Source organism: Grammomys surdaster, unplaced genomic scaffold (assembly GCF_004785775.1).
Source record: "Grammomys surdaster isolate TR1022 unplaced genomic scaffold, NIH_TR_1.0 134, whole genome shotgun sequence".
Lineage (NCBI taxonomy): Eukaryota > Metazoa > Chordata > Mammalia > Rodentia > Muridae > Grammomys > Grammomys surdaster.
The window spans coordinates 3089585-3112697 of NW_021604592.1; the positions used below are offsets into that span (position 1 = coordinate 3089585).

At 39.4% G+C, this 23113-nt stretch overlaps 1 protein-coding gene across 1 annotated transcript in view; it reads right to left on the reverse strand.

Moving 5' to 3' along the window:
* Window positions 1-5915: 5915 nt before the first annotated feature.
* Aass (aminoadipate-semialdehyde synthase) overlaps window positions 5916-23113 on the reverse strand; it is a 56158-nt gene continuing 38960 nt past the window's right edge. Inside the window, exons 14-24 of the mRNA XM_028762572.1 lie at window positions 22572-22693; window positions 22249-22375; window positions 20829-20939; window positions 20630-20738; window positions 19467-19607; window positions 13232-13399; window positions 11300-11395; window positions 9977-10092; window positions 9416-9504; window positions 8778-8954; window positions 5916-6565 (exon numbers count right to left, since the gene is read on the reverse strand). Coding sequence (XP_028618405.1) covers window positions 6447-6565; window positions 8778-8954; window positions 9416-9504; window positions 9977-10092; window positions 11300-11395; window positions 13232-13399; window positions 19467-19607; window positions 20630-20738; window positions 20829-20939; window positions 22249-22375; window positions 22572-22693 — 1375 coding nt within the window. The 3' untranslated portion in view covers window positions 5916-6446. The remainder of the gene's footprint in view (window positions 6566-8777; window positions 8955-9415; window positions 9505-9976; window positions 10093-11299; window positions 11396-13231; window positions 13400-19466; window positions 19608-20629; window positions 20739-20828; window positions 20940-22248; window positions 22376-22571; window positions 22694-23113) is intronic.

Sequence of the window (23113 nt, forward strand, 5' to 3'; positions counted from 1 at the left end):
GAGGGAGGGAGGGAGGGAAGGAGGGGAGAAGGGAGGGAGGAAGGGCTAGAGTAATTTGAAAAGCCATCCCAGCAGAACCTAGGTCACCAGCTTGGACCCACAATTTGACTTTCAGTGACTCTTTTGGCCACTCCCAGACACTACTTCTCTCAGAACCCTCTCAATGCCCAGGCTGGTCCTTGGCAACAATGTGTTCAAACACAAGTCTATAGGGAACATTTTACATTCAAACCACAATAACACCCTTAAATAAAAGAGACCTGAGAGAAATCCCTTACATTTTCTATTACATGAGATTACAGCAAGAAGACTACTTCTGTGCATATCAAGTTCTTTTGAGCTCAGCAGAGCTGGCCCGCCACTCCCCTGCCATGATGTGGTATGGGCATGGAGGGGATGCCACCCTTACTTTGTCACCTGAGGCAGTTGGGAGAGCTGCTCCCTCTCTCTCACTGTCTGTAGCACTCTGGAGAGCAAGCTCTGCATCTCATCTGGGCTACATAGTAGGGCTGGCCCTGCTGAGGTTGGGGTGGGTGAGCCAGTCTCAGGGGCATGAGAGCAGGAGAGCTGGTCCTGCCCATTGATGACTGTAGCTTTGGATGAGCTGGCCAGGGCAGTGCTGAAAAGCTCACCCTGGTACTGAGGGTGCAGGATAGCGAGTGGACTGAACATCTCAACTACCACACAGGCTGAGATCCGTGGCTTTGAGTTGGCCCACCCCAAAATCTACCTCATCTATAAACTCTTGGAACATATGAAAGGGCCCATCCTGCACATTCAAAGCTGCAGGGTCTCCATGACACAGGACAACAGCAGGGACTAGAGTCCCAGTGAGGATCCAGTATTAACGGTATAGATTGATGACAGAAAAAGTTAGAGTCCTTGGAACCAGACCAATGACTCATTGCAATGAACATTTTCAAGTAAAAATGTGTGGACAAAAGGATATATTTTGGGACACACTGTGACTCATTACACTTCCACGACAAGATGTTTTCTATACTTTGCTTTGTTTTGTTTATTGTTTTTTAATTTTTTTTTTTATGGGGAAGGTTGCAAGGGAAGAGGACAAATACGAAAGTCTTTCTTTCCCCTTCAAGTTGATTTAGTAGTGATGCACTCTACACAATCTTGTCCATGAGGAAATGATTATATAACCAATACATGAAGTCATTTACAAAGACTTTAACACATACTTCCTGAGACAGATTAAAACAAAAGTTCTTGTAAGGTGTGACAAGCCTTCCCCATCTCTCTAACCTTAATGTTTGAAATAACAGTGAATTCTAAGACAAGTCATAAACAATGAAGCTGGCATGAGAAGATCAGGTGATCCTCCAGCTGTCATCTCTATTAAAACGTCATTGTTCCATTACATCCATAGCTGTCATTCTACTCATAATGCAATAGCTCATAACACAGCTATGACTTCATTCCGATGACATATTCTTTTGAAATTGCTAACTGTATTTTATTACACATCTTTTATCAGCCTATCATTGTCAAGTTTGCATAATATTTCACCTGGAATACCAATATGCTGACTGCATGATATTCTGATGCATTATAATATACTCCCTTCTAACTAATATGTTGAGATGTTACAGTAGGTAGCTTTAAATATCTAGGTAAATAAATGAAAGAAAAACTGTACTGGTGTTAAGAATCTGAACATCCTTGGTCTTAAATAATAATTTACAAGTGTTTCCCCTGATAAGATAATTGTCTTTAAAATAAAAGCAAGATTTGAAAAAGGAAGAACACAACGTGAAATAGAAATGTCTCATTCACTCCTTAAGAAATTCTAACAGTCCATCACCACAGGAGTTTCTAAACAGTTCTCGATACACAGATTGACCTTAGAGCAACTTGTCAGAGAGCCTAGTTTGAATTGCCTCCTCCACTGTTGTATACGTGGCTGTCACCCTGACTCTCACATTCCTGTTTCTGTTTCAGTACCACAGTTGTTGTAACAGTTCTGAACGAGTCACAGAGAGATGGGCCGGTACAAAGAGTTTTTATCTTTGTTGCTCACTTATTTAATGTCTCTTTCTATTAAAAACAAAAAAAACCTACCAGCATTGAGGTTCTCAAAATTAAGGTGCTAAAATACCAAAGGCTATTATTATAGTTATTATTTCAAGTCATTGCTTTAAATAACATTTACAGTTGAAATTGTGCACTTCCTGCTTTTAATGCATGTTGTCTGTTTGATTTTAGATAATATTAAATAAGAAACCTTTCCCAATTTACCTATGTGGTATTCCAGTTTGAAGCCCAAGAGAACACACAAAAGGGCTCAGAAAACTGTCTAGAGAAAACACAAATAAAATCGAAGCCAAGAAGAAAGGCTGAGCCCTTAGAGTCTTAATGATATTCACAAAACGTCCCTGCCACTGTCCTTAGGGCACCAACCTGTGGCAGATTGGTTTCAAAAGCATGACTTCAGTCTATTCTATGTCCCTTGACATTAATTGTATCAGTGGAACAGATGACCCTGTCACTCACTCTCTCTCTCTCTCTCCCTCTCTCTCTCTCTCTCTCTCTCTCTCTCTCTCACACACACACACACACACACACTTTGTATTGATTCTTTGTGAATTTCACATTGTGTACCCAATCCACTCATCATCCTGTCCCTCTATATCTGCCCTCTACACTCTACCCCCACCCTCAATCTACTCCCACCAAAAGAAAGCAAGACATAAAAATAAATGAAAAAATAAAACAAACAAATAGAACCATCTTGCCATGGAAGCTGCAGTATGTCACAATGTGTCACACAGTACACCCTTTTGCCCAAACAGCTTTACTTGCAAATGTTCATTACACTGAGTCATTAGTCTGGTGTGAAGCCTCCAGCTTGTACTACACTACCAATATTGGATCTTCGCTGGGACTCCTGCCAGGTATCCTATTGTTGCTCTGTGTCATGGAGATCTTGCAGCTTTGGATCTTCAGTACTGGCCCTTCATGCTCCAGCAGTTCATAAGTGAGGTAGATGTTGGGGTGGAACAACCCAATGGTGTGGACTGGGCCTGGGTGGTGCCTGTGTTGTTCAGCCTGGCAGTTCTCCACACTTTGCCTAGGTGAGGGGCAGAAACCGCTCTCCTGCTTATGGTGTCCAACAAGGGGTGGTACTGGCTCTCCGGCTCCCTTGCCATGAGGCCAGCTCTACCTCAATGCCCAGGTGAGATACAGGGCCTGCTCTCCCACACACCTCTTTTCTTGCTTTCCTCCTGTGTTTTACAACATCTCTGCTGGTTTCTTCAACTCCATTTGGTTTCTATCTCTTTCAAGCATTTCTATCAACCTGAAGAGAATGAATGACATAATTTTTTTTTCTTGCTTCCATGCAGAGTTGTTTTGGACTCTGTCAACCTCACCATGAACCAGGCTCAGAAGAAATGAAATAGTTTACTAGAGTCACGTGCTTGACGAGTTTGCTTGACAACAACCCAGAGTCAAAGCTGAGGGCAGAATTCATGCTGACTCACTAGAGTCTCCTGGATCCTAGAAGGGGTGTGTGTGTGTGTGTGTGTGTGAAGGAGGAAGAGAGAGGGAGGAAGAGGGAGGAGGGAGGGAGGAAGAAAGAAAGAAGGAAGACAGAAAAAGAGTCTAGACAGGAAGCCCTTGAAGAGAACTCTCAAAAATTGTGATAAGGATGCTGAAGCTCTTCACAGTTGACCCCTGGCAGGGGTGGGGGTGGGGAAGGACTTAGTTTTCTTTAAGGGGCTGCCCATTGGGAGTTTGACCATGTTCCAGTGAGTATATAGGCAACAACTGAACTTGGCATTTTTCCTTTTGTTTTGCAGGAGGGCACAAGGGTGGGAATGTACCTGGGAGGACTGTGAAGTGAGTTTAATCAGGGTGCATTATTTGAAATCTCTAAATCAATCAAAATATGTTAGTAAAAATATTCAGGCAGGTGTGGTGGCCCCCAAGTAATCACCACACACGAGAGGGAGAGATGAGAGACCTCAGGGCAAGCAAGCTGGCTAGCCTAAAAGAATGAACTCGTTCTGGATTCAAAAAGAGACTCTGCCTTAGTATCTAAGGTAGAGAGCGATCATGAAAGACACTCATCAAGGACAAGCCTCCATCTGCACACACGTGCATAAAGAACATGTCTACACACACATAAATTTGTATACTTACTTGCAGGCGTATCACACATACATGTGCAAAAGAAAATTGGGTTACCTTTTTCACATTGAGCTATAACAGCTCTTCATATATTCTAGCTACATATACATCCCTGAATAAATCATTTACCAAAAAAAAAAGATCTAATTTTATAGGTTATTTGGAAGAGAGACTGTGTGATTCTTTTCCCATTATTCGTTTATTCATTTTACATTCTAACCAAAGCCCCCACCTCTCCTCCCAATTCCTCCCCACTTCCCACTTCTCATCTGATAAAGGGAAAGCCATCTCCTAGGTACCAACCCACCCTGGCACATAAAGTCACTACAGGACTAGGTACATCCTCTCCCACTGAGGCCAGACAAGGTGGCCCAGTTAGGGGAACAGGATCCATAAGCAGGCAACAGAGTCAGGGACAGCCCTGATCTAGTTGTTAGGGGACCTATATGAAGACCAAGCTGCACATATGCTATATATGTGGGGGAGGCTGCTAGGTTCAGCCCATGTACGCTCTTCGGTTGGTGGTTCAGCTTCTGGGAACCTTCAAGGATCCAGGTTAGTTGATGCTGTTGGTCTTCTTGTGGAGTCCCTCATATCCCTTCAGGGTCCCTCAATCCTTCCCGCAACCCTTTCTTGAGACTCTTGGTGTCCTTATCCTTCCTCCAAGAGTCCTGCCCTCACTACAGGGGGTGGCTACTTCAGTCTTCAGCCTTTATATCCTCCACTGCTAGGAGTCTCAGCTACAGTCACCCTTATAGACTCCCTGGAGCCTTCCTTATCCCTGGTCTCTGGCTCATCCTAGAGGTGCCCCTCCAACTACATCCATCACCAATTTCCATCGACTCTCTCTCCATATGCCTGATTCCCCACCCCCACCCTACCCCTTTTCCCCCTCTTCAAAGTTCGTTTTTTATATCTCAGCAGTTTTCTTGGAAACTCAAAAGTTTTCAATTTTTATTATGTCTAGTTTGTTTATTTTTTTTCTTCCGTTGCTTGTGAGTTTTGCTTCAAATACTTAATAAACCATTGCCTAATTTAAACACATACAGATTTATGCATATGTTATTTCTAAGATTTTCACAGTATTAACTCTTTTTAGATTTTTTAGACCCATCTTGAGTCAGTTCCTATGTATGCTATGAGGTAATGATCCAACTCCATTGCTTCTATCCAGATTTTCAACCCTCATTTGATGAAAAAGCATTATTTTTCTTTGCTCTATTGTCTTAGCACACTTTTAAAAGGACAATGGAACATAAACATGAATGTCACTGACCTCTAAGTTCTATTACTTTTTTCCCTTTTTGATGCCATTAATATTGTTTTTATAAAACCACTTTTGGCTCACTCATTCAAACTTTATGGAAAGGCAATTTCTTCAAGTTACTCTTGAATCTGCAATGTTTTCTGAATTCATGAATTCAAATGTTCATTTGTATTATTTTGACTATGTCCTTAGATTTCCTGTGAAATTCTTGACGATTCTGTAGAAATAGAGTTTATTTTCCAGTGTAGATGTTTCTTTTCTTTTCCTAATTGCCCTGCCCAATCCTGCCATACAGGTTGAATCAGTAAGGCAAGTGATAACATACTTTGTGCTCTTTGGTGAAAACCATTCAATATTTTTTCCATTAAATATGATACAAATTATGGGTTTTTCATAGCTATCTTTTAGAAGGGCATTCCTTTCCATTCTTGTTTTGCTATATGTTTTGTGATGGTTGTTCTGTTTATTTAGTTTTGTTTCTATTATGGAAGGGTGTTAAAGATTTTCCAGGAGGACTGAATTTATTGCATCAACTCCATTTTCCAAAAGTTCAAGAGAAAATGATTTTCCAAACAATTTTACTAAATAAATCTTAGCTTTACAAAAGGAATGAGACAGTACTTTTGCGATTGTTTTTCGATGCGCCAACCTAAAAGGTATGTAGCAGAATCAATTTGAAAAATACAAAAATATAATTACATGAAGTGGGTTTTTTTTTCTGGGAAAAGAAATAGTACAACTTTATTTTCTGATGATATGTTCTCAGGCAAAAGGAAGCACAATAAATTAACAAACTATGATCATCATCACCTCTACATACACACAAAAAAGTAGACAGGGGACTTATTAAAGGTTTCCGTAATGTCTCGAATCTTCTACTCCAAAAGCTTTACTAAAATAGAGATTTGAGTTTCAAAAACACCATTGCATGAACTTACTCAAAGTATACCGTGCTTCCTGCTTTAGCACATCAGCAAGTATGTTTGTCATACACAACGTAATACCTGTGATGCCTAGGAAAACAAACCCCCACTTATAGCTTGATTGTGCTCTGTGTGTTGAATACAATGCCTTCTGCTTTAATCCGCTCCAATATTGGACCATAGATCTCCTTTGTAAATGGTCCCATTAGGCCTTTGACTTCAATTTCACCTAAAAGAAAACAAATTTTTGATTTTTGATTTAAAGCTGATATTAAAGGTCTAATTCTATGACAAAAGTCTCACCCCAGGGCCAAACAGTACTGTATTGCAACGCAATGCTGTTCAATCTATATATGACCAGTAAGGGAGAACATGGAGAATTAAATCTTGAAATCCTTTAAAGAAAGTCTCAACTTAGACTCAGAGAGGTTAAGTAACAAGGAGGGCTCAAGGAAGAAGGGGCATATGGATCTCCCTGAAAATGGGAAATAGTACAGATTTCAGGGGTGGAGTGGAGCAAGTTGAGATGAGAACAAGAGAGATCAGGTGTGGGAGCAGTAGAGGGAGAGAGTACAAGGAGAGACGACTGGAATGTGGGGGGGGGGGGTTGTTTGGGAGACTATAGTGGAAACCAGTACAATGGAAACTCCCTCAATCTACAAATGGCGACCCTAGTAAAGTTCCTAGAAATGGGAGACACAAAGTCTGAACTGGCCATCTTCTGTAACCAGGCAAGGCTTCCAGTGGTAGGTCTATGACAGCAACCCAGCCACAAAACTTTCCACCTACAGTTTGTTGTGCCTACAAAATGTGCTGGGGTAAAGGTGGTGCAGAACTTGTAGGGATGGTCAACCCATGACTGGACTAACTTGAGAGCCATGCTACAAGAGGTAGCCCATGCCTGATTCTGCCTGGGAGGTCAGGAACCAAGAGACTGGATAGCCTAGAGACTTAGGATAGACCTAAACACGACTAGAAAGAATGTCAGCAAAATGATTCCTAATGAAATTCTGCTATATTCGTGGATTGGTGAACTAGCCCAATGATCATCAGAGAGGCAACAACCAGCAACTAATGGAAGCACATGAAGAGACCCACAGCCAAACATTAGCTGGAGATTGGGGAACCCCACAGAAGAGGGGGAGGAAGGAGTTTAGGAACAAGAAAGGTTGAAAGTACTACCAGAAGATAGAATCAACTAAGCAGGGCTTATAGAGGCTCATAGCAACTGAAGCAAAAATCACAGAGCCTGCATACGTCTACATTAGGTCCTCTGCCTATTTGTTATGGTTGTATAGCTTGGTGTTCTTAAGAGACTCCTAACTGTTTGAATAGGGGAGTTCCTGACTCCTTTACCTGTTCTTGGGACCTCCTTTTCTCCTCCTGCGTTGCCTCATCCAGCTTTAATATGAGGGCTTGTATCTAGTCTTATCACACCCTGTTATTCCATATTCAGTTGACATCCCTGGGAGGCCTGCTCTTTTTTGGAGGGAAAAGGAAGAGTGGATCTCCAGGAGACGGGAGAGGGGTTCAGGCAGGGGAAACTGCAGTTGGGATGTAATATATGAGAGAAGAATAAAGAAATAAAGAAAAGAAAAAAGAGAAAATGGTTGGCTTTAAGGTTGTCAACTTTGTTAATGGTGCAAAACACTAAGAATAGAATATACTTAGAATTTGGGCTTTGTCCAAGCTAGTGATATGCTTTATGACACTGTGCCATGGTTCCAGGAAGAAGCAGGGAGTCATACCATTCAACCACAAGGCCAATAAGGAAGAAGCTGATACTCTATGGGGACTACATTGCTGAACTATGTTTTTCAGTCCTTCCGCTCTATTTAACTTATCTCCCCTTGACACATCTTTAAATGTATACTAACTATTCATAATAAAACCCCACTGAAAGTCAAGAAGCACACTGCAAATATTTGTTCAGTGTAGATAAGATGCTAACACACAAGAATCAATAAACCACAGACTCGTGACCTACAAGTGAACATCCTCTTCTAATTCAGAACAACGACCCTAAATATACAAATAGAAAACAGATGTAAGGGAGTCACCCTTCCCAGCAGACCCTCTGTGTGGTGGCAGCTTTCTCTGCTGTTTCATTGAAAGGTTGCAACAAGCCCAAGTTTGGAAAGACAAAACCCACATTCAGTTTGAGGAGACCCTGGCCCATAGGTGTTAAGGCACATCTATTCCACCATTCGGAGGTCCTGTGACTGAGTTGGATGAAAATTTGGTCTCACACAAGAGTCTGTGCTCTTTCCTCACCATAGTGTGGCCCCCCAGCCAGGTATCCTCTAATAATAATAATAATAATAATAACAACAATAACAATAATAATAATAAATAAGATGGCTCATTTTCATTATAGCAGGCACTTAGTGGCTTGAAGGTAAAGCAGAGCCAGGCTCAGGCCTGGTGCCAATGGAACCTACCATCAAGCAACATTTTGGCTGCTATGGCTGTCGGTAACCCCACAGTTTTAGCCATTGCCGAGAAGCCATTGAAGTCTCCATAAAGCACGAGATCGATAGTCTTATTTTCTAAATGTCCAGATGGATGTCTGATGCCAAAGGTGTTCCTCATCACAATCATATCCTTTTCTTCAGGGCCTTAAAAATAAATACAAACATCTTAAATCATCATTATATCTCAACTATAATTGTATTTCACCTCTTCTACCCTTCTAGTTTCTCTACCCAATTACATATGCTCATTAGGTAACTATTTCTGATGCTTTTCACCCAAAGACCAAGTGAAAACCTCAAGGGGATGGTAATTTGGACTATATCCGTTTCCCAGTATTGAATAATCTGGTTGGTTTGACAAGGGTATTGCTCTGGCAGACAGACACTTGTTTTGGTATTTATTTGATACATTAGATATAAAACTCTTTTTTTTTATTTCTTCCCAGCATCTCCTGAATTCACTATTTCCTAAGAATTTTTCTATCGTTGCCTCTTCTCACACTTCTCCTTCCTACTGCATGACTGCTGCTCTCGAAACTGATCCTTTGGCCAAACTTTCCTATGATTCTTTCTCAGCAATGTTTAGAGAAAACACCTTGACCTACCATAGGAGAGCTTTGAGACCAAGTGCTTGGAGAACGCATCCACAATGGACTCTGCCTGAGGAACTTGCTCATCCCCCAGTAAGCCCAACCTGAAAAGCGCAAGGGTTGCTGTTAGTTAGTGCACAGCCTATGCATGTTTTTTTATTAGCTTTGGGCTCTCTGAGACACTGCTCCATAGAGCAGAGCAGAGATCCCATATTACCAGCTCATTCATGATTAACTTACAGACTAGTTGTCTTACATTAAGTATACCATAGTCACATAAATGAATATTCTGCAGCCCCAGAAAATCAAAAAAATCCCACTTTATCCAGGAACAGAGTGACAAAATGCTTTAAAATAAACATTTTCCAGGTCATATCTACTTTTTAAACTCAATATAGACACAATAAATTATAATCTATCAGGCCAACGAATGACCATGAATCAGTCAAGAAACAGCTAATTATTCAAAGACAAATACAAAGCATTAGTCTGTCATGGCCTTTCTTTGGCCAGAAATTACTGTCATTAATCGTTGGTCCAATATGTCTTGATCTAAATGTTAATATTGGTGCTTACCATTCAGCAGCTTCCAGTTGTGTATTGTCCCCTCCCAACTTTGTAAAGACAACTTCCTTAAGCTTCTCACATGAGGAGGAGCGGGAAATTCCAACTAGGTCACACAGGAGCTGTTTCTGATAGAAAAATAAACATGAAAAGTCTAAGTACATACTTGTAAAACATTTGTTATCGGAGAAGTAAACCAACCAAGACATTGGGCATCAAGAATACCTCAAAAGTTTGTTAGAAATAAATAAAATAGAAAATTAAGACATAAATTACACACACACACATATACACATGCACGCAAGAATATCCACACATCACAAATGCATGGGTTTACAGAACAATAAAAAAAAACTCAATAGATACTTAATGCAATCAAAGAGAAACGTTAATCCATTTCCTGGTCATGTATTTTCCCCAACACTTTTTTCCACTCATGCTACCATCCCACATTCCTACCCCTGTACCCTGTAGCAATCAATGTGAAGTAGGTTAAAGTGCAGGAGGTTTAGTGTTGTGGTTGCCAGTAGCAACCAGAGTTCTTTTGTAGCTTCAATAGATGAGAAAGATCTCACAGGGAATTAAATTTCAAAGGAACACTTAAAAGAGCGGCCCTCGATTTTTCTTATTTCTAAACAAAAATTTTTCCAGGATCCCAGAAGGAAGCAATGGTCTAGATCAGAAGTTGACCAGTTGGTACATGGGCTCAGTGTGGCTCATTTCCTGCTTTTTAAACAAATAAAGTTCACTGGAAGTTGTACCTACAGTGCTTATGCACTGTCTATACCAGTACTAGATTATTCTGCAGAGACTGTTTGGCCCATGAAGTCTAAAATGTTAATAATCTGATGTTGTGCAACACGCTTGTTGCTTGTGTTCTGAATCTTGGGATGACCCAGGAGGAGTACACTGCTTCCTAGGATTTAGGTATGAGACAGAAATGCCTAAAACTTGGTAACAAACTTATTACTCATGGCCATAAATAGCACAGTGAGAGGATTGACAAGATTCATACCAGCATCCTCTTAAATATCACACTCAATAGATCAAAATGACATGGCACCACCTACACAACTGGAAAATCTCAGAGACCGAAGCAAAGAGTGAAGGGAATGATCCTGGGGAGTAAGTGAATCCAGGAACAGGCCAGGTACTTTAGCTTATTGCTTTCTCTATTCATCCAAAGCACTGAAGAGGGAGGAGATATTCATGAGAACTCATCAACATATATCAGCTAGAGAAGGGATGCCTTGGCCCGGTACAAAGCAAAGCTTTAGATCTGGCCATCTCAGGAGGTGTGTGAAGCAGATAGCACAGAACTGTGGAGATACTCACCCAGGTAAGAGGGTTGGCCTCAGGTCTGAGGGCAGGATATGCTTCTCTGTTGATGAGTCCCAGCTTCACAAATCCACTCAAAGCTTTGGAATAGCCCTGAAGCGAGAATTAACAAGCAGCAAATGAATAGTTTCCCTTCGAAGACAAATGCATTTTTGCTCCCCCCTTCTTTTTCCTTGAAGAGGGAATCTGCCTTTATAACTAATTAAGTTTATTTTTTTGGCTGGAGGAGGGCTTTTATCTTTATAACTTATTTGGTAATAATCTTCATTGCTGAAATGGGATCAATAGTAATAGTTGTCATAATAATTCAACTGGTTTACATAAAAGACTTTTTTTTTTTAAATTTTCTCAGAACTATACTGTATGGTATGTTCTGGAAGCATAAGGGATAATTTCCTGGTAGATTATATAATGCAATTTAACAGAATATTATTTAATAGAACAGTCAGATTTAATCTTTCTTTATTACAGCATATTGTTTTTAAACACTAAGGATCACATACAGGCCTCATGCATGCTAGGAAAATACTTTTTCGACTTAGTTCTATCTATTTTACTTTTGTGTGAAGGGAGGAACAATCATCCACACCCTCAAAGCAGAGAACCCACCCTACAATGAAGATCTGGGTACAGAAGAAAAGAAGAGTATCACACAAGGACTCTGCTATCCGGTTTTCTCATTTTGAACATACTTATAACTTCTCACCTGTGATCACTTTAAGTTCCTATTTTATGGTTAGGAAATCATTTCAGATTTGTTTTTGAGAAGTTTGTTTAACCTTTTCACTTCCCCCAGCCTCAGTTCATGTGTTTTAAATGACGTGAACTTCATCCTAAGTTCTCAAGACATACAACAGAGGATACTGACCTCAGAAATAAACTCCAACAAACAAGACAAAATGTATGCTTTTAGCTATTAGAGAAAGACACAATTTGCCACTTAATCTAGACTTGAACCTTATTAGGCCATAACAGGAAGATGGCAGCTGTCTGCTATTGCACAGAAACCAGGACCAAGGGAACTCTTACAGACCGAGAAGCTAAGTACCTGGCTATATAGAAAGCTAGCTATCCTCCTACCTGTTCCCATTCCTTAATAATAAATTCAATAAATAAATTCACTATTTAATTATTATGACAACTGTTACTGTTGATCCCATTTCAGCAATGAAGATTATTACCAAATAAGTTATAAAGATAAAAGCCCTCCTCCAGCCAAAAAAATAAACTTAATTAGTTATAAAGGCAGATTCCCTCTTCAAGGAAAAAGAAGGGGGAGCAAAAATGCATTTGTCTTCAAAGGGAAACTATTCATGCAATAAATTCACTATTGTGAGTTAGGCCCCCTAATACATTTAATAAAGATTTTTTTTTAACCTTTGAACTATGATGGGAAAGAGTGTGTCATAGCTATACAGGGCTATGAGAATATGAGCATATTCTCACTTTACTGTTCACCCCAAAACAAGACAGTTGTTATTGCATCCTCCACAGCTCATAAAACATTGCAGAAAAAAAGAGCAAAAGGAATACAAGAGGGGGAGGACAGGGGGAAGGGAAGAGACTAAGAAATAATACCAATCCTGTGACCACACAAATAACCCTGATTAAACTAAATGGGTCATTACACAAAAATCAAGTCATAAATCTTGGAAAGTGACAGGTATGGAAAGAGATGGGTGGGTGGGGGTTATGGAGCATAAGAGAGGGTTGTAGTAAAGAGTACTACAGAAAGGGCAGCAACCAGAAAAAAAAAAGTGTAACCAAAATAAATTGTATAAAAGTATGAACTTGTCAAGCTACTAACTTAATAGAGATTTCCAAATAAAGATATCCTCCAACTTGGTTTCTCATTTTAACTACTGGAAAAAATAAGCATATACACTACTTATATCAAAACTAGCAATGTATTTAAAATACAGCACTTACCTTATATCTCAGTGTTCCCCTCAACAACGTATGCGCAGATGAAATTCCATAAATTTCAGCATATTTTACGCTATCTCTGTTAGGATACCCTTCCAAGTTTAGGCCTGGGAAGTAATCCATGGATGTGACAGAGTTGAGAAAAGAGACTCCCCCTGTTACATTCACAACCTGAGGAAAATTGAAAAAATAGCTAGGGTTCACAACAGTTTGTTTCCTCTGGGCTTATCTGCATTAATTAATTATACAAAAGAAACTAACCAAACAGAGCATTGGAAATGCCAACAAAACTACAATTGATACTTAGCATGCCATTAGCCAAACTGTTCCTCTTGGACTATCTTGCCAGGCTCCCCCACCCAAAACTTCCAAATCCTAATACACTTTATTTTCTAAACAAAAGTCTTGTTTTCAACTGACTCTTGCTCCTAGTTAAAATAGTATCATTTTGTCTGCATTAGGCTGGTTGGCTGACTGGTTGGTTGGCTGACTGGTTGGTTGGTTGGTTGGTTGGTTGGTTGGTTGGTTGGTTGGTTGGTTCATTAGTTGGTTGGTTCATTGGTTCATTGGTTGGTTGGTTGGTTGGTTGGTTGGTTAGTTGGTGGGTGGGTTAGTTGGGGAGTTGGTGGGTTGGTGGGTTGGTGGGTTGGTGGGTTGGTTGCTTTTTTGTAATATAATTATATCAAGTGTGTATCAGTGGCTTGTATGCTCTGCTAACAATGACAATATTCTTTCCTTTGGCCTCACATTTCTTTGGAATACATCAAGCACTAGTATTTCTCTGTCACCCAACTATCATTTACTGACTAGCTATTATATATGTGCCAGAGATCGCACAAGTACAGAGAATAAGGAAAACAGTGAATGAGATGGAATTCACATCTTCTATTCATTCTTTATTCATTGGGAGAAAAAAATTTACTGAATGTTCAGTAATCACCTACATCTGCATAAAACTTAAAGTGTAAGCTGGGAGGTACTGAAGAGGTGCAGAAGGAAGACCTTCCTTGAGAACAGACAAAATGTCAAGACTACACAATAAAGCTCATATACAAGGTACTGCTGGTCAGAAGCTAAGCCTTGATTCCCCAGTGCCTCCTACCCTTCTCCAGAACACAAAGTACAATGAGGCTCTATTTTGTCTTTAACTTTAAAGTATTACATTTCCTCTTAAGAGCTTGACGTCTGTAGTTGTCTTTGAGATAATGAAAAACATTCTGGAATGATAAATTTAGGGCTGAGGCCGCTGTCTAACTGGACTTTGTCCTGGTGGAACAATTCGACCCTGTCTCTAAAGCTGCACAAACCAAGACTGGATGGGGGTGTGGCCAGGGCTCAGAGGGATTTTTTTTCCCCAGGGGAAGGTGGACTAAATGTAGTGGTGCTCAGAATACATTTGTAGATGAGCTCACCTCTACCAAGGTGTGAGAAAGAAAAATGGAAACTAATTGATACACAATTTAGGAGCCCAGAAAGAAAGGGCTGCAGCCTACCCAGAGTGAATGAAGTAAGATCTTTTCAGTTGCAAAGGTCACTTGCAACCTTCTAGAATACCTCAGGAAGAATCCAAAGAATGTGAAGAATGCTTCCTATCTAATTTGCTCAGAGCCTCTTTTTAGACTGTGTTAAACTTCTTCTAATAGGATTCTAGTTTTAAAGACAACCTAATAAAGAAGCCACGAGGTGGGTCTCTGCATCCATCTTGCTTCTATAACCTAAGGCAATTCTATAGTCCTGCTTCTTTAGTTGAAGATCAGGACAATTTTTTAAAGAAAATATCATGGCAGGGATTGTAGTAAAAAAACTATAATCCCAGTGTTTGGAAGGTTGAGACAAGAGAATTGCTAAAAGTTTGAGGCAATCCTAAACTATGTACTAAGATTTTATGTGATAAGAAAAAAGAAAGAAGGTTGCCAACCTAAAATCAGCAACATTCATTTAATTCTTCCAAATAAAATCAAGTAACTTAAACTGACTGCCAAGTGATTTGTTTAGAAAAATTAACAGCCAATGGACTGGACAGTTAACAGTGTAGGGATAAAAAATCAAGAGTTAAACAGACTCCCTAATAACAGACAGTCAGGGAGAGGAGGCATAACCAGGTAATACAAATTTCAAACTTCCAAGACAGCTAGCTAGTAACTTCCTCTCCAGGATGTTGGCTTCTTCATTACCCTCCTGACCTGAGACAAAAGCCAGGAAGCTTAAAACCTTATGGACTTTTCTTCCCTATTCACCCCTCCCTTCATGCAGAGGCTGAATTTGGAACCACCATGGTCCCTACATACATGCACACCCACTTTGCAGAGAATTTCTCTCAGTGCCTTGCTGTGTGCATGGTTCCTCACCACTAATAAAAGCCTTTCTTCACTGGCTAATCTTGTCTGTCTTGTTTGAGATTTTCTCTTCTATTTCATACTACACTCCAGAGTTCTCCTGCCTTTTAATTCTTTAAGTGGCAAAGAAAATGAACCAATCAAAGACATCTCCACAGTAACGCCACTCACCATTTGAAAGCAGCAGATAATGTCCAGAGTCCTAGGCTCAAAAATAAGCTTTGTCCAGTTCAACTAATTTATTAAGAACTTTAAAATGCGTCTATCCATTTTGCAGGGGACATGTGTTTTTCTCTGCTCAGTCAATGCTTGCATCCCAGGCCCACTTCCAGCAGAAGCACAGCTCATGACATGACATGGGATTGAAGGCTTCACTGAGGCCAGTTATTTTTCTTACAGGCACCCAACCAATGAGAATTACAGGCATCTATTTTAGAACAAATACTCAAATCCTAAAAATAAGTGATGAACCAGCCTGCCTTTGTCTTGGGCTTGAAAGGCATCTTATAATACAAACTAGGTTATTCCTATGTATGCTTAAGCTTCTGTTTCTCAAGGATTGGGCTTTGTCACATTTATAAATTTAACTACAAATGGTGCTGTCCTGCCTGTTCTAGGAAATGGCAATGATGCCTTTGTTTCAAAAAGTTATTATAACCATCTTGAACTGTATGTTTGTTTCAAAAGCGTGTTATGACCAGTTGTCAGCTATGACTACCTTGTTACGATCACCTTGCGCTCATGCCTTTGTTTTGCGAGGTCATCATGACTAACTCATTGCTTATGTTCTGCTCCTAGAACACTCCCACCAGTTCTTTCCACCAAGACCCTCATTTGGAAAACCCCTCCTCTTGAGCTATGAAAACTTTGTCTTCCTCTTATCCAATGCAGACCGCTTGAATCCTACCTTAGGAGGAGGCAGCCGAGCCTGTGTACATCAATAAAAAAGCTTATTTTTATTAATCAGTGAAAAAGCTTTAATTAATTTGGCCATGGTGATTTGGATCAGTTGGTCTCTCTCCTTTTTCCTGTTTTGGGGATTAATGTAAGCTTCATCATTAAACTAATAAGAAACTTAGCAGGGTAAATGTACAGGTTGTTATTTACTAGGAACTCTGTCTTTCCGGTAACTTAGATGCTTACTTTTAATCCATGTTTATTGCACGTTTGTTTGTTTGTTTGTTTTTTCAGAAGTATAAACAGATTGTGAGTCACACAGAAGCAGATTTGAGCCTATCTACCTAACACAGTGCTTGTGTTCTTTCTACTGTATCTCATGAGATTCTTGGTTTTGCTTCTTTCTTGATCGGTATTTTCAAAAGGATCCTGATGAGTGTCGTCTTTGGAAAGCCAGGCTAGAGTGGCTATGGGCACAGGCAGCAACTGGACTCTTGCTTTCTTAAAAAGGAGGAGGGGCTTCCTTTTTATATGTATTAATTTCCTACTTTCCAAGGCTGGGAAAGGACTGTACCACCATCTATTCAGGGATGGAAGTAAGAGAAGACTAGTCACTGCTCCCAGACACGGGGGGAGGAAGTCAGGTTTGCTGGAAGTCAGAACAATAGCAAAGACTAGAACTGACCACAAGAACAGAGACCAGTGTGGTCTGCTCTCATTCATAGACCTTTCCGATTACTAGAAAAGTTTAAGGATTCAACTGTAAGCCAGAGGCAGAGAAGTCATCTGTCTTTGTCATTACAGCCCTGAGTTCTGTAAGGCCCATTCTGTGGCTGAGGAAGACAGTGGCAGAAGAGATGGTGGCACAGGGGACAGAAGGGCAAGACTATGACAGATATTTTAAAGAAGTTTAACAATAAAGATTGGGGAACCGATCTATAGACTCAAATCACTGAAAATTCTCAGACACAGACAATCCAGGTATCTAAGTGTCAAACACTCTGATTGAGTTCAGACAAAAGAATAGTGAACAAAGGCTGAAGGAGCCAGGAAACTCTACAAGAGGAAATCTGAACAAGACCTTGAAAAAGTATCATTTTAGCAGAGAAAAGAAAAGAGGATTTTTCTCTTCAAATCCTCCAATGTCAGAGAGAAGAAAAGAAAAAAAAAAGTAAGAATGCCCTATGCCCTCCATTTTAGAAAGCTAGTTCAGGAGGGAAGAGGGAAGAGGGAAGAGAGAAGGATGGAGAAGAATTCAAACTTAACAAACACAAATTCTGCAGCCAGAAAAAGACTTGTTTTTCCTGGGCTCTCTGCAGCACTAAGTTCTTTCCACCGATAATATTTGCTCAAGACTCAGGGAATGCCAATAAGTCTGCTGATAGATAGATCATGACCTACGTGGCTTCATTAATTCACATAGGGCTGCTCAAGAAGCTTCCAGGCCTAGGTCTAGGAGGAGTTAGAACACAAAAGAAAATCCTCTAGGCTCAGCCCAAGCCATGTATTCATAAAGCTTGAGTATGGCTCTCATCTCATCCCTTCATCTGAGGAATTAAAAGCACCATCTCCACTCTTCTTCATCCTAACGCATGCCCCTGAAATTCCCTGTTGGCTTAGTCATGTTTGACATGCTCTGATCCTCTTGTTACTAACTTATTTGTTCTCAAGTCAGATTGCTTCTTAAAAATCACTTGGAGATATTTAAAAATTTGCCAAAGTTGAGGAAATCAAAACCTTCAGGAATGAGGTTTAGGTACCCTTTTTCTTCAAACATTCATTATGGTTTAATATGCAGCCACGTCTGTCACTCATGAGTGACCATGGTTGACAGGAACATTCATCTTGTTTCTTAGTAAATCCTTACAAAAACAAACTCTGTGATTGCTAACTACACTCACCCTATGTATAACAAACTCCTTACTCCCAGATCACGGTAATTTTATAACCTTTGACAAATCTTTCCTCACTCCTCTCTCCCTACATATTATCCAGAAAAGGAATTTTCAAGTGGTCTTAACCAGTTACTAACTCCCCTAACAAAAAAAGTAATCTGATTAAATAAATGCCTTTGGAGGAGCTAGTGACATGGTTAGCAAGGGAACTTAGCACTAAGCTTGAGGACCTGAGTTTGAACCTACATAGTAGAAGAGAGTGAGCCAGCTCCTGCTAGTCTTTTTAATCTCTAGATGTACACCATGGCTTGCACAGATACAAGTGCACATACACATAGGTTTCACACGCAAAAAAAAAAAAAAACTAATGTAAAAGCAATTTTGCTGGCATTGAAGTTAGTTGAAACCAGAGTTGAGTCTCAGATGATGGCCTTAGCCATCCTGCTTATGCCTTAATCTCATTATTAAAAAATAATGAAAATAATACTAATAATACTGTTAGATAGCATAGGCAGAAGAAATATTAGTTTCATTTTCTGATGCACCAAACAATCCATGTGGAAGGGTACTTGTATCGAGGCATGAATTTTCTGAAATCAGGAATGTCAGTCAGTTATTGTAACTATCCTTGCTGCATATTCCAAAGTCTAACTCGGGGTGTGCCATACTGAAGTCACTTGAAAGATAACCAGTATTTATTTATGTAAATAAGATGAGAAGTCCATTTTCAGAAGGAACTGAGAAGGAAGAATGAACACAGAATTGGGGAAAAATCAAAGGTGACCTTGTTAGATAGAACAGAAAAATATACATGGGGAAATATCAGAGGAGACAAGGGAGAATTGATACTTGTCAGTAAGAGCTGGATATTGACAGAAACTTAGCTAATTGGAAGAGAGTCTACACATTGGTTGACTGCTTTTCCAGAGCTTCGTCTATCATTCGTAAAGAGATAGAAATGCTCAACTAAGGGGAAGCCAACTCTTAGCACATGTGTGTTCATGTGCACAGCCATGATCAGACAACACTGACGTTGGGGGAAAGCGTTTGGCGTCCCTTTGGTCACCACTGCAGATGTTCATCTCTAAGGCTCCCATGATGCTCCTTTACCTTCCCATTGAGCAGATAGCTAGCAGGCTGCATTATGGTCATCAAGACTCCCACTGGACTCCAGCTGAATTTATATCGCAAGGGATTATCTGAATGTTCAGGGGCTGGAAGGCCACCACAGTAGGAAACATAAGACTCAATCTGCAAATTAAGAAAGAAATAAATCACGAAGAATCAATAATATTAAGAAGGCTAATTATTTAAGTTATCAGTTAGGGTTAATAATATCAATCTGGTGAATGTGCTATCATTACTTATTTTTTGAAATTACCGAGACTTTCAGATATACATCCTCAAAGTCAAATACTTATATATACACATATATATGTATTTATGACAAAATATATATGAAGAAAATAAACTCTAGTAGAGATAATGGCTAAATTTTTGTTCAGTTAAAAATTTAAACTGTTAGAGCTGCAGAGATAGGTCAGCACTGAAGAGTGCTTACTGCTCTTGCAGAGAACCATGCTTAATTCCCAGCACCCTCCCCAGGCAGAATACAACTTCCTATAATCCCAGACATCTTGGAAAATCCAATGGTCTCTGAGGGCATCGACACATGTGAGTATGTGTACATGCAAACATATACATACACACAAATGAAAATAAAACAAATCTTTAAAATAAATGAATAAAAATTCAACTATTTATTCACTTTTTCTTTGCTGGTTCCTATAAGTTTAATATCCAAAACCATACATATATATAATATATATATATAATGTATATGTATTTGTATATGTATATATATACATATATGTATATACATATGTACTTATGTGTTTATATATATTCAAAAAAACCCAAATCATTTCATTTGAGTGACCATATCTACATATACAGTTATTGTTTTTCTTGTGTAATTGCTTAAACAACAGACTAATATCCCAAAAGGTTTTTTCTAACTTCTTAATCCAATGTCTTTTCAAAGAATTTGTCTCAAAGACAAAAGTCTTTAAGAAACAAAATTACTACAGTAACTATTTCTCTAGAACTGTTACTAAGACCCAAGTTGTTTGACTCTGCAGATTTATCTGTAGGTTCTGCAGTTTTTGCAGTTCCTAGCCAAAGGAAGAGCTGTAGTCCAGCAAATCACTAACGAGAAGCAAAAGTGGACCTTATATCTCCTGAATGGAATTCTACATAGGAATGGGGCTCACCGTGGCTCCCAGCTCTTTGGCTCTATCAATTGTTTCCATTGCCAACATGTGATCGAGACCAGGATCTAATCCCAATTCACCAATGACTGCGATGCCCGCATCATCCACACTGCCACAGGTAGAAAAGAAGACAATGGAAAAGTTAGACAAAGAAGAGGAATAATCACGAAGCAGCACCTTCCTGAAGATGGAGGCTTACCTCTTTTCCAGTTCTTTCATGGCTGGTGTGATGTAGCTTGCAGTAATCATATTAACCTTTCTCTCGATGCAGGCCTTGGCCACAACAGGATGCAGCACATAAGGTAACAAGCTGAAAATGGAGGGTGAAGAGATTCAGAACCTTTGGTTTCGAATCCTCCCTCCCTTCCAGGATGCTTGAACTATACCACAGCTCAGTCCTAAGAAAATGCCCACATTAAAGAATTCTCTCAGAAATGACCAAGGACTTCTGAATTACAGAACAGACTTGTCCTACTGTCCACCACACAGTGTTCTTCACTAACCCTTTCTGTATTTTTTCTTTTTAATGTTTTTTATGTTCACTCATTATGCATGTCTATGTAGGCATGTAACATATTCAAATCACAAATATCTCATAACTCACAAATTCTATTTCTAGTTTTCTAACACTTAGAGCATAGGCATACAGTTGCCAAAAGACAAATACTAAAGTGTGTCTAGCAGTTTGTTCATAACAGCCCAAATCAAAGCAACTAAATTCCATCAAAGTCACAAGAGTATTAATGGTATGTACAGACAGTAGAACATAAATAGTTTATTCTCATAATCACAATATCAAATGAAAGAAGGCGGTCACAAACAAAGACATACTGAATGATTCAATTCTACAAACTTTGAAAACATGCAAAAAACTAATGTTAGAAGAAACAACAGTGCTTATGGGATGGAGCCAATAATTTTAAAAAGGTTAAAAGAGGGCTTGTGGGATATTATAAACATTGTTTCTTGATGTGGATAGTGATTAGAAAATATACTAACATTGTAGCAGTTCACTGAGCAACATAGTTGTGTGCTTTTTTTTTAAGATTTATTTATTTATTTTATGTGAGTACACTGTCTCTGTCTTCAGACACACCAAAAGAGGGCATCAGATTCACCATGTGGATCCGTGTGAGCCACCATGTGGTTGCTGGGAATTGAACTCAGGACCTCTAGAAGAGCAGTCAGTGCTCTTAACCACTGAGCCATCTCTCCAACCCTATAGTTGTGGTATTTTTATTCAAGAGTGTGTGTGTGTGTGTGTGTGTGTGTGTGTGTGTGTGCGCGCACACATACACACTTGCAAGAGGACGAGAGAAAGACATTGAGAGATAGACAAAAAGACAGAGTCAGAGACAGAAAGAATATTACTAATTAGCATGACTGGCCTCATACTTTCAAACTGTCTTAGACTCAAGCAAGTACGTGAACTACAGGAAGGTACCACCACATCACAGCATTCTCATACTTATTTATATTTTTATACATATGTTCTTCAGTTAAGTGTTTATGAGAGAGAAGTCAGAGGAGGAAACAGCAAGGAGGAAAGAGAAACCGGGAGAAAATAAGAGAAGATTAAAACAACAAGATGCACATAGGAGATTTCTGTTGCCCACTACCTGATGACAAGATCTTGAGATTCGACCAGGGATTGCAGCTTAGCCTCTTGCTTGCCAACGGTCAAACTGACAGGGTTAATATTGTATTTCTTGCTCAGCTGTTGCATCTGCTTCGTCATATCAGAACCTATTTCAAGAATACAAAAATCCATTTTTTTAAAGATTTCCTTTCACTGGAGACATTTTCATATCTCCACAACTTTTCAAAACTTAGAGATTAAAAGTCATTTAAAGTTCAGATTCAACAGGCAATGAAACTAGTTTTTCTTTTAAAAAAAACAAAAAACAAAACAAACAACCAAAAGAAACCCAAAACTCATTACCTACTGTTATTTCTATATTGTTGTCTCTTGACAGATACTCCAAAACAGGCCCAGATACATAGCCAGACCCAAGAACCAAAACTTTCTTCTTTTTACTCATTGAAAGGAATTGAATATGTTCCCTGTTTGACAAAGAAGGAGAGAGGGAATAATTAAGTTTATTTCTTTTAAATAACAAAATCTTGTGATCCCCAAGTGCAATACAAACTTAGATGATGAAGCACCCTCCCTGCACTGCTTCCAGTAAGAACGTCCCAGGATTCCTTAGGCCAATACTCTACATCATTTGTTTTAGATCTTGAATAATAGACCCTGGCCTCTGAGATGGTCAAGGTCTACAGACTTCCTCTAATTCATGGGGCTACAACGAGGACCTGATTTTTTTTTTCCTCTTCTTACTTACAGTTGAGTAACTTGCTTCATATTTTGTCCTCCTAGAAGTATTTACTCAAAACTATTTTGGGTCTGGATGCTCAATACCTTATTTCTTCCTCACTGCAGTTGGAAGAAACAGCAATCCGAAAAATGGCTTACTGTTACCT